General features: G+C 37.8%; 1 protein-coding gene across 2 annotated transcripts in view; it reads left to right on the forward strand.

Annotated features, from left to right (window-relative positions):
- The window catches only part of LOC126262457 (transmembrane protein adipocyte-associated 1 homolog), a 133,842-nt gene that overhangs the window by 58,061 nt on the left and 62,647 nt on the right, over nucleotides 1–13,134 (forward strand). For both annotated transcript variants that reach the window (XM_049959113.1, XM_049959112.1), the window contains exons 5-6: nucleotides 3,497–3,693; nucleotides 4,877–4,937. In XM_049959113.1, the coding sequence (XP_049815070.1) occupies nucleotides 3,497–3,693; nucleotides 4,877–4,937 (258 nt within the window). The remainder of the gene's footprint in view (nucleotides 1–3,496; nucleotides 3,694–4,876; nucleotides 4,938–13,134) is intronic.

Here is a 13,134-nt window from a genome sequence, read left to right on the forward strand (position 1 = left end):
TTTCATAGGGACCTCATCCTGCAAACTGATGAGAAACTCCGACCCAATCTGGAGCGTGTTGGTGTTAATTTTGTTCGACATTTGCAGAAGGGTCACAAAGACAACCACACCGATACTGGCACCTTTATTCTGTCTTTTGAAGGGGATACCCTCACCGATAAGGTGCTTTTGGTGCTTGTGTTTTGGGCATATGTCTTCCTGCTGTACAGGAGACCCTCTGTGTAGTGACTGTGGGCACCCATTACATGAGGGAAGCCCCTGTATTTCACCACCCTTTACTTTGTGCAATAATTACAGGATAATATAATAATGTAAGTAAGAATAAACAACAAAATTTTGAAACATAATTACTGGTCAATACTTTTAGGAGGTGACACATTTCAGTACTGCCAACAGGCACATATGGAAATATGGCACTATCCTGGCTTTCGGAACTAACAGTTGCTTTCTTGTGGGAGAAAAGTTAATTTGCAGAAAATTAAGGATGGGTCACTCAGACCTGAAAGGTTTTTGTCTCCTGTCATCATCAGAATAGCTGGTCTCTCTCATCCTTGGGCCTGAGTGATCTATCTTACCTTTTAATCTCCCCAACCTGTCCCTACCTTCCTCCCTCCCGAGGAAGGAACTAACAGTTCTGAAAGCTAAAATAGGGGCATGTACTTTTATATGTGCCTATTGGCAGTACTCAGTTTTTGTCTTCTAAAGGTAAGTACTGTCTAGCAATTCTGCCTCATACTTTTTACAATAACGTGGTATGCAGTTACAGATAATCATAATGCATACTACTTTTTATCATCATCAAGACACACTCTTACTGTTAACTGATTATGCTCAGACATTTCCACGAATATAATTAGTTTCCTTTCTGTCACATATCAGGCAAAAACAATGTGCATATATGCCAAACTGTCTCATTCGGAAGATTTGTGTATCTTCAATGCTTTCAAGACCTTTATTACCTGATGCACTGTGAAAATAAAATTCAAGGAGAAACTGCTTGAATGATAATACAAAGTTGTGTTACCATATCTATTTATTCAGAAACTAAGACCTAGCGACCTGAACCCTTTTGCAACATTTGCATTAGAGTGGTCCCCAATCAGTTTGTTTCATTGCACTGCAATCAGTGGCTTGTCAAGTGTACCATCCCCTTCCCAGAATCCAGTAATGTGATCATAAGAAAAACTCAGTGATCGTACTGATGCTATTGTGTATACCTGGATCAGAATAACAAATTGATTGATGGGGAGGGGGATGTTCTCAGTTTGCCATTATGTGCAAGCACAATGTGTTTCTAGTACCAGTAGCAGCAGCTGTGTAATTTCATATTGAGGACATTCCTTATTAGCAAGCAGTGCTGAGTTTGCTTAACAGGATTGCGATAGTCTTAACACTTTCCTAAGCAGTTTCACAGTTAGCTTCACACATTCCATAAAAGAAACATATCATGCTGAGAAACAAAGGATATAAGATTTTTTTTTAATGTAGTTGCTTGAGTAGGACAAAAAATGTGTTAATGTTAACAGTAATCATGTATATTTATCTTGTAAACTGACTTGTTCCACATTATTTCAATAAAAGAAGTGTTCAAATTATCTCTGAAACCTGTAACTAACAAACACCAATTATGTTAGAGACCAATGGACATCTGTAGCCGACTGATAATCAGCAACAGAACAATATTACAACTGCACGCAGGGCAGTTGTGACCAAACTCATGCTGTGATTTGTTGTTGCTGTGGTAGCTGTCCTGTAAACAATTAGCTGTCAGTCTTTGTTTTTCAGATCCAAGTATGGACTGTGTAGTCAACTATTGATGAGCTTAGCCCTTCTATTAAATTGTCGCATCTGTTGTTGAAAATTAACTGCAAATCGCTGCAACAGAGGTATATTTATCATGTCATACAAGTCCCTTATGGCAAGGAAGAGGGAAAACAAAATTATTACACATTATCATGAAGTCAAACCTCTACCCCTATACATAGGAAGCCTATGGGGTGACCATTCAATTAATGACAGTCAGAAAAAATTTCTATGTAAAGGGTCTGTACTGTGAATCTGTAGCATTAAATGCTGCATTTTATTTTCATAAAAGCTTTTGTACCTTCTCATTATAGGTCTAGAATACAGACAGGACCATTTCTGTATAACTTTTAAAGTAACTACTATTCCACATGTTCAGAGTGCAATCCAGGAAAACTTCCTCTTGCATTTCATTTGCACCAATTGTGCACTGGACTTTGACTTGCGTTGCAGTTTCCAGTAGCAGTTTTGGTGCTGTCAGTGGAAGTGTGGCACCACTGTGTTCTTATTAAGTAGCCGCTAAAAGTCATTCAGAGTATTATTGACTTTTCATTTTGTAGCTGTGTAAATTTAGTGTGATGCATATAATGGTAAGAGAAGTTAATGAGAGTATCTAAAGGCACCTACACAACTCTGCTCTTTACACAGTGCATGTTTGTGTTTTTATTTAGGGCAAGGAAAAAATGAATTAGACACACAGGGTGTATCATAATTAATGGTGTAAACACATAAGTTTAAAGTACACAATACTAGAAGCAAAAAACTCTCGGTAAACAAGGGGCGAAAATGCGTACCTTAAGAGCTACGAGCAATTTTTCATCTTCGATACTGTGAAGCAAATCTCTTCTACTGCAAGCTCCTTGCTTTCCGTATTTTGGGAAGTGATAACATGGACCAAAACAAGGAAAAAATTTCCAGTAATAATGTGCTCTAAAATCCATACCTTAAAAGTTATGAGAACTTCTTAATTAGAAGAGTTATGTTCCAGAGTACCAAAGATTAACAAGTGCTGATAGCTCTTAAGGTTTGCGTTGTAGAGCACATGTTTACTGGACCTTTTTTCCTGTTTTGGTCCATATTATCACTTCCCAAAGTATGGAAAGCAAGGAGCTTGCAGTAGAAGAGATTTGCTTCACAGTATCGAAGATGAAAAATCGCTCGTAGCTCGTAAGGTATGCATTTTTGCCCCTATGTTTACTGAGAGTTTTTTGCTTCTAGTATCGTGTACTTTCAACTTATGTGTTTACACCATTAATTATCTCTCTCTCTCTCTCACTCACTCACTCACTCACTCACTCACTCACACACACACACACACACACACACACACACACACACACACACACACACACACACAGAGAGAGAGAGAGAGAGAGAGAGAGAGAGAGAGAGAGAGAGAGAGAGGCGGGGGGGGGGGGGGGGGGTGTGAACTATAATGTGAACATGATTTCTTGTGCTAACGCTGATGGTGAGACCATATGTTTGACACTGATTGCAGAAGTACAATCTTACTTGTTTTTGATGTTGCTGTGCAATAGTCATTAAATAATTTTTAAATGAACACACCACCATTTGGCTGTATTGTTGTTTATTTAATTAGACCTAGGTTTTGGTCTTGTATGCCATTTTAAAGTGATAAGAGTATGTCATTAACATATATTTGAGCTTGATGTCCTCTTATTTGTGCTTGCAGGTCATCTGGACAGCCGTAGCAGCATACGCCATGTGTTGCTAGCGACATCCTTCATATCATTAGGATTCACAATTACCCAAGGAGTGCTAGAGATTGTTTCACCAGATGAGAGCTTCCACATCCTGTCGAAAGATTATAATTTATTTGGACATGGAGGAATGCTTTTCTGGTTTACCAGTTCGGTTGTATTTACATTGGTAAGAAACAATCTAAAAATAATGGGTTGTTAACAGTTCATAGATAATTTATTTGTATATTAAAATTACTTAAAAGTATCTTGCATGTAGGCATTGGGATTCATGTAATGTAATATTTTGTAAGGACTTGTAAATTATCCTTGTATTTGAGAAAAGCTTAAGTTGTCCATCGAGTCAAGAGAAGAGTTTTGTCATCTTAAGTAAAAATTTGGGGTACCTAGAGTTTAAACTTAGATGGTTAATGTGGTTGTTCTTACATGATAAACTGTATGTTCACTGACAGCCAAAACACAATAAAATTCAGCACAAGCCACAGTGTAGTGTAGATCCTTTCTAGAGCTGTGAAAGAAAATTCAGTGCTGTGTGAAAGAATTTTGATTGTCGAGGGGAGGTAGGGGGTTAGATTATGGGGAGAGTTTGATTTAGACAGGCTCTCCAGAATTCGAGAAAATCTTATTATTCTATTGGCAGATGGTACAAACCACACCTGATATAGTTCCCTTAATTGTGTACTTCATAAGAGTTTTTGGACATAAGAGTGATACATTTGAAGCAAAGGTAAAGTATATTTTTAGTGTTAGAGTACATGAACATTCTTTTGCACTAAATAAATAAAAAACAAACAATGACTGTGATTGCAGTTTTTGTGGAATAAGGGAACAGACCAAATAGGCCACTGTAAATACATCATCATAATCTGTGTATAACCAATCATTGGATCAGGTCATTACCAGTGTGTTGAGTCAAATTAACTGTCTGCAGATACAGTATGTCAGTGTACTCCTAAAGAGTGAATGAAATGAGGAGACAGACTTTGAAAGATTTTGCACACCATGTTACCTGATGGACAAAAAAACAATGGCAAATGACCATGGAGAAGAGGGCATTATTAGTTATGAAATTTAAGCCCATGGAAGAATGTTGATTGTAGAACGCTCAGTGACTGGCATTTGTGAGCAAGTGCGGTATTTAGAGTAGTATGGCTTTAATCTTTATGTAGTAGTGCAGTGCCAGATGTTAAAAGAATAACTTCTACTTACTTGCTGCCTGCTATTGAAATCCTCATTATATGCAGTAGCCTCCCACCCCCCTCCCCCACCACCACCACCTCCCATCAGTCAGAAAGAGTGAAGGGTGTGTGCTGCAAAAATAACTGTTAATGTGTTTACAATTTCTGTTGTAGGTTTATCTTGTCATCTTAATCTTACCATGGACGAGACTAAGAGAACGTCTTGCCTTGCCAAGTGAGTAAAGCTTCCAGTTTTCTAGGTTAACTGGTGACAATGAAATATTTTTGGAATCAGCATTGAAAAGTTTCTTGGAACACAGATAACTACACTCTAAAGTAATTTATACCTTTTTATTGTGACATTGGATTTTAGATGTTATTTGTATTATTTTATTAATGTTGTTATGGTGCTTCCCACTCAATAAAATCTGTATGTATAGCATATAGGGGTAAATAAGGTAGAAAAGGCAATCATATCAACAGAACCAAGATTTGGAAGTCAGTTTTTCCTTGGTAGTTGTGAAAAATGGAATTAAATTGGGTTCCTTTAGTTACAGCATTTGTGATGTTGCTGCAGTTTCAGGGCAGCAAACATAGTTGGAAAAACAACACACCAGACTATAAAGGCTGAGTGTAAAATAGTTTAGTCTTACATAAAATATTGACTTTAGAGACAGGAAAAAATCATTTTGTTTTTTGACCAGTTTATAGTACTACTGCGGTAGTAAATTTACCAAATATGGCCTAAACTTTCAGTAAATGTTACCCTCTGAGATAAGTTTAGAAAATTGACAGAGATTGTTTTACGGAAAATTGGTATCGAACGTTAATTTCGTAAGAATAGCTGTAGGTAGTTAGAAAAAGAAAATAATTTTGCAAAAAGTAATAGTAACTGATTACTCTTAATTGAAATAGTTATATGGTCGCCAGCCTAATTAGGCATAATAATGTAAAAGCATTATTTATAAAGAACCTATTTTTACCAATTCAAAACAAACTTTCATTAAATACTGTTCTGTGAAGTGCAATGAACACACCCTGTTGGACAAATTATACAGTGGTTAACAGCAGTTGTCACTTTAGCAGTTAAGCAGTCACAAGATTTGCAAATGAGCCCTTTTTCTTGTTTACTTTAATCATTACTTTTGCCTTTAACTAATATAGCCTAAACTTGGTCTTCACAACCCACACAAGACTAGATAGCACATGATAATAATCAAGTACAATTCATACACACATTTGGGAAAAATATATCTAAAAACAAAGATGATGTGACTTACCGAACGAAAGCGCTGGCAGGTCGATACACACAAACAAACACAAACACACACACAAAATTCAAGCTTTCGCAACAAACTGTTGCCTCATCAGGAAAGAGGGAAGGAGAGGGAAAGGATGTGGGTTTTAAGGGAGAGAGTAAGGAGTCATTCCAATCCCGGGAGCGGAAAGACTTACCTTAGGGGGAAAAAAGGATGGGTATACACTCGCGCGCACACACACATATATCCATCCACACATATACAGACACAAGCAGACACTCTCCTTCCCTCTTTCCTGATGAGGCAACAGTTTGTTGCGAAAGCTTGAATTTTGTGTGTGTGTTTGTGTTTGTTTGTGTGTTTATCGACCTGCCAGCGCTTTCGTTCGGTAAGTCACATCATCTTTGTTTTTAGATATATTTTTCCCACGTGGAATGTTTCCCTCTATTATATTGATATCATACGCACATTTGTTATACAAAAGCAATAAGGAGACACAGTATACAAACCTTCTACCTTTGCTTCTCAGTAATCACTGCAAGAATCATTAGCTAGAAACCTACTAATCTGGTTTATCCTTTTTGTTAAGGTAGAATTGGGTTACTCTTTCATCTGAGATCATTACGTTTCTACTAATGTAACACTCTTTACCCTGACAATAACCTCTACAAATCAGAGATCTCCAGTAAAGTTTTACTGCAAGCATCCTCCAACACCTTGTGAAGCAAGTAGTTTTGAAAAAAACTTTAAAACATGAGACATTAGAACACTTGTTTTCCAAGTAATACTCATTCCTAAACTGATATTCTAGTTCATTTTCTAGTTGAGTTTCAAAATACTCAAACATAAATAGTTTTATATGTATGAAAAACAAGTAAATTTTACCCTGCACATTAAGAGTACTGGCATAACTTTGCCACATATCAATAAAATGCACTATAAAACTTTTAATGCTTTTTTATGCAAAGGACGCTCTCGGATTCATCACTTAAAGGAGAGGATCCTACATGGATAAGTGCATAGGATGGACACATTGTTTAAACACATTTTGAACATTAAGATTATGTTTGCACAGAACCAAACACAATGTTACTGGTTCATACAGTAATACGGTTCTGCCCTTTCGTATGTGTGGCAAAGTGGTTGCGCAATTTTGGTGGCAAGCTTGTGACGGTTAGGTGGTCTTTGCATTGGCAATAATTAGCTCTATTTACCTATTCTTGGCATTGTTAATATCATTTTTAGAGCTTTTCCCAAATCGAGAGCACCATTTTACAGCCACATATTAAATCTGAGGCCATTCCATTCCACTTGTAAGCCTCACTCAGGACCTGCGATGTATACTCGTCTGTTACTTGCAACCGACTGACTACTGTGCTCTCTCACTTGCTGCCCAGACTGAGTGCCACATCCACCTTCTCCTAGTGTGCCAACTCACTTTCGTTGTAGAGGGGAACTACTTTTGGTGCCTCTTCACACAATACAAAGTCCCTATTATGTATGAACCAGTTATTACATAGTTGACAGCAAACATATTTTAAAAAATCTCGTTGTTTAAACAAATTAAGAAGTCAACACAAATATACATAATAAAATACCACTTCCCTACAAATAATACAAAGGACTTAACTTGCAAAGAGTAAAGGTGTCCCACTACCTTTCCACTTTACAATAGATCAAAGACATCACTTTCACTTAGTAAGGAATATACACTTGACATTATGCAGAATTAATCAGTACAAATTAGTAACAATATTGATGGTAGTGTTAAAAGTTCTAGGGTATATTTTATCCATTGCCAACCATAAATAACACAGTCTCGTACCATTCCATTGTTGCTTTACATGCCTATTTCTTCATTATTGCTTCAGCTAGCCCAGTGTTAAGTTGTGCTGCCATACGCCCAAGTGAGCAGCAGTCATATAAAATAAACTGCATGCTAGGTGAGAAAAAATGTAAAGTTTGTGCAGGAAAATGTCCCGATTCCGCACTTCGTGGCACAACCCCACAATGAGGCAGCTGTGTACGAGATAATTAGCAATCTAATAAGTGGTTGACTGTGATCTGATGCAGGTGTGCTGTCTAATGCTTAGTGTGTCATTACTGTGGAGTAAGACTTGTCCCAGCATCAGAGTGATATAATGAAAATTTGTTATTTTCTTCATTGAACAGTGATTTAGCTAATATAATGGAAGTTTATTTTGTTGTTGTTTAATTAAACTAAGATTAAACTTTGATTTTGCTCATTCATGTTTGCCTTGGTAACATGAGCACAGTTACTCTTTAAATGTGTACAAAATGCGCTGCGTGCCCGCTTGTGTTACAAAAATTGGTGCGCCCGCTTGAGAGTTAATACAGATCATCATCATCATCATCATCATCATCATCATTGTTGTTGTAGGGTTGAACCAAGAACCTAGAGCTGTGAACACAGACTTGCATGGATCTGTGGCCACGAGTTGGCAGCCTAGTCTGAAAATGCGTTGTAGTGCATTTCATTGTTTCCTTCCTTCTGCCTGAAGTATTTGTTTTCATGTTTTCCAAAAATTTGCTAATTTCATTATTACAAATTCCTTCTCATAATAATGAACCATTTTAACTTAGAGTAGGCAACAGTTTTATCTGAAAATGTCATGTTTCCAGACACTTTCACACAATAAAGCTGTAAAAACAGATGTGTTTTGAAGATATCATTATTGTGATATATTAGTTAAACTGCTTATTTTCCTAGTACACAAGTATAAACAGAAAAACCGCACAATTCATAAAGCAACATTGCACTTACTTGATTTGCTTCTATCAGCCAATTAACAGCACAGGTCATATGACACCATGCAAACAATTTTCTGGGGGTGCAACAGAACACTGGGAATGTTCATCTCAGTATTAATATCTCAATATTAATTTATTATGCTACTTTGATGTCTGTCGTGATAGCCTGTGCTGTAGTGTAGTCTGAGGTATGATTGGTTGATAGAAGCAAAATTTGCAGGTGTTGTGTTGATTCGCGTGTTTGCAAAGCCAAAGGGCTCTATTTGGTGGTTTTCTCTTGTAATTTTTTTGTGCTGTGAAAATATACTGTTAAGTTGATGCACTGCATAAAAGATCTCTCCATAATGCATCAGTTTTGCTGCGATTTGCTTTTGCAAAAGGTCGGCAAATACTATGTCAGCAGGTAAAACTATTACTGACTGACTCACATCTAGGCACCAGTTATTTACATGGGAAATTAACTGTCATTTGAAGATTGTACATGAACTTTTGCCTTCATTAAAAATGTCAGTCAAATTTCAACATTAAATGACCACCATTTATCAATATTAGTTAACTCCTCCCGTTATCCTCTCCCTGTGTATTATTTTTGCCTTTTTCCTGACCTGCTGCCTGCATAGAGAGCAATCTCACAAACTTTATTGGTAGGATCCTGTATTGCCAGGTTCAAGAAAGGTCTGTGACTGTCAGAAGTTAACACACAAGTTGACCAATACAGAACAAAGACTATGCTTATTTTATTGACTCCACAAAACATCTCTTATTTTTTTAACAACCATGTGCCACTTCCATACATACAGTCCCATACATAAGAAAATTATGCTACTCAATAATTGTGACAGAACAGTGCGGCCTGCTAGATGTGTGCCCACAATGTGACTCGCTTTCACTACACTCGTAGTGTGCACTGAAGAGCAATGCACTCACTTGTTCAGACAACAGTATATAATTCAGAAAATTGACTGAATGAACTTACACAGGTATGTCATTCAATAAATCGATGAAACTGGAGCATCTGAGGAACACGTCTCTCACAGACACTCTTCGTGTCTGAATTTAGTAACCATGAGTGCCTTAAAGCAAATGCAATCTAAAGTGAATGTATTTCTATGTGTGCATCAAAATGAAGTAGGGGTAAGAGAGCACAAGAAATTGAGCAGGTATGTGAAACACCATTTCAGATCCACCAAGTTGATGATAAATTGATGTGAGGCAAACATAAAGTGGAAAGTTCTCAATTCTACATTCAGAGCATTTTTGGGATGCAAGATTAATATACCTGGGGAAAGGAGGTAACTCATCACTTGGTCTGTTATTGAATATATGTACATTGATACTTTCAACAGAAATATTACTAATTCCAGGCCACTGGCCATTACAGAACTTGGAATGGATGTTGAGGTATGAGGGATCAGAGGGAGAGGATGTTTTAAGACACAGTGACATGAGGAATTGCAATGCTTGAATATGACAACTAGGACCAATGACTAAAGAAGTTCATCTTGAAGAATGGTCGTAATGTTGGATCATTAACACATTGTCCCCACACCCTTTGCAGCGTGCGTGTCATCTAATGTGGTCCATTCTAATTCAGCATCTGAAGATTTTGCAAAAGTAGGCTGACTTATTCTTACATGGTGCCACTACAGATGGCAGTACATCTGAAGTATTAACTTGATTGTTAAGAAGTGTATTATTCATTGTTGGACGTAAAATTTTGTCTGAAAACAGAATGGAATGTAAATTGCATAGCATAATTTTGCAAACGGAATTATGTAAAGGAACTGAGAGGCAATGCCGAATTCATATTTTTGTATGCAAGCCTGATTGAGGCAAAATGACTGTATTCACATTTTTTTTTTTTTTCTTTTAAGGTTTATCAGAAAATCCAGTACTAGCACAGTGAGAAATATATGAGAACTGTGGCACCACATGTCGATCAAGTGTTTTTGAGCAAGCATTGTATTTCATGAATGCCAGAAAGTTTCAGAAACATCCATACCGTGCAGAGGCTGATTCAGAGCACGCTAAACGCAAGTAGAAGCTGTGAGTGCATTGAAAACAGTGTGAATGATTAAAAAAAGAGTGGAGCTTGGGTGTGGGGCATTTGCTGCTTTAATACCGTGCTCGGGTATTGGTCTCAAAGTATCAGTGATGTAACAATAGTGTGCTACAGCTGAAGAGACTGCATGTTTCATTTTCAGAGAGCTGCAAAAGCTGAATGAAGTGTGTATGCCAGTATTGTTGTTGTTGTTGTTGTTGTTGTTGTTGTGGTCTTCAGTCCTGAGACTGGTTGGATGCAGTTCTCCATGCTACTCTATCCTGTCCAAGCTTCATCTCCCAGTACCTACTGCAACCTACATCCTTCTGAATCTGCTTAGTGTATTCATCTCTTGGTCTCCCTCTACGATTTTTACCCTCCACGCTGCCCTCCAATGCTAAATTTGTGATCCCTTGATGCCTCAAAACATGTCCTACCAACCGATCCCTTCTTCTAGTAAAGTTGTGCCACAAACTTCTCTTCTCCCCAATCCTATTCAATACCTCCTCATTAGTTACGTGATCTACCCACCTTATCTTCAGCATTCTTCTGTAGCACCACATTTCAAAAGCTTCTATTCTCTTCTTGTCCACACTAGTTATCGTCCATGTTTCACTTCCATACATGGCTACACTCCATAAAAATACTATCAGAAACGACGTCCTGACACTTAAATCTATACTCGATGTTAACAAATTTCTCTTCTTCAGAAACGATTTCCTTGCCGTTGCCAGTCTACATTTTATATCCTCTCTACTTCGACCATCATCAGTTATTTTACTCCCTAAATAGCAAAACTCCTTTACTACTTCAAGTGTCTCATTTCCTAATCTAATCCCCTCAGCATCACCCGATTTAATTTGACTACATTCCATTATCCTCGTTTTCCTTTTGTTGATGTTCATCTTATATCCTCCTTTCAAGACACTGTCCATTCCGTTCAACTGCTCTTCCAAGTCCTTTGCTGTCTCTGACAGAATTACAATGTCATCGGCGAACCTCAAAGTTTTAATTTCTTCTCCATGGATTTTAATACCTACTCCGAATTTTTCTTTTGTTCCCTTCACTGCTTGCTCAATATACAGATTGAATAACATCGGGGAGAGGCTACAACCCTGTCTTACTCCCTTCCCAACCACTGCTTCCCTTTCATGTCCCTCGACTCTTATAACTGCCATCTGGTTTCTGTACAAATTGTAAATAGCCTTTCGCTCCCTGTATTTTACCCCTGCCACCTTTAGAATTTGAAAGAGAGTATTCCAGTCAACATTCTCAAAAGCTTTCTCTAAGTCTACAAATGCTAGAAACGTAGGTTTGCCTTTTCTTAATCTTTCTTCTAAGATAAGTCGTAAGGTTAGTATTGCCTCACGTGTTCCAACATTTCTACGGAATCCAAACTGATCTTCCCCGAGGTCCGCTTCTACCGGTTTTTCCATTCTTCTGTAAAGAATTCGCGTTAGTATTTTGCAGCTGTGACTTATTAAACTGATAGTTCGGTAATTTTCACATCTGTCAACACCTGCTTTCTTTGGGATTGGAATTATTATATTCTTCTTTAAGTCTGTGGGTATTTCGCCTGTCTCATACATCTTGCTCACCAGATGGTAGAGTTTTGTCATGACTGGCTCTCCCAAGGCCATCAGTAGTTCTAATGGAATGTTGTCTACTCCCGGGGCCTTGTTTCGACTCAGGTCTTTCAGTGCTCTGTCAAACTCTTCACGCAGTATCTTATCTCCCATTTCGTCTTCATCTACATCCTCTTCCATTTCCATAATATTGTCCTCAAGTACTTCGCCCTTGTATAAACCCTCTATATACTCCTTCCACCTTTCTGCCTTCCCTTCTTTGCTTAGAACTGGGTTGCCATCTGAGCTCTTGATATTCATACAAGCGGTTCTCTTCTCTCCAAAGGCCTCTTTAATTTTCCTGTAGGCAGTATCTATCTTACCCCTAGTGAGACAAGCCTCTACATCCTCACATTTGTCCTCTAGCCATCCCTGCTTAGCCATTTTGCACTTCCTGTCAATCTCATTTTTGAGACGTTTGTATTCCTTTTTGCCTGCTTCATTTACCGCATTTTTATATTTTCTCCTTTCATCAATTAAATTCAATATTTCTTCTGTTATCCAAGGATTTCTATTAGCCCTCGTCTTTTTACCTACTTGATCCTCTGCTGCCTTCACTACTTCATCCCTCAGAGCTACCCATTCTTCTTCTACTGTATTTCTTTCCCCCATTCCTGTCAATTGTTCCCTTATGCTCTCCCTGAAACTCTCTACAACCTCTCGTTCTTTCAGTTTATCCAGGTCCCATATCCTTAAATTCCCACCTTTTTGCAGTTTCTTCAGTTTCAATCTGCA

The sequence above is a fragment of the Schistocerca nitens genome, chromosome 6 (assembly GCF_023898315.1).
Source record: "Schistocerca nitens isolate TAMUIC-IGC-003100 chromosome 6, iqSchNite1.1, whole genome shotgun sequence".
Lineage (NCBI taxonomy): Eukaryota > Metazoa > Arthropoda > Insecta > Orthoptera > Acrididae > Schistocerca > Schistocerca nitens.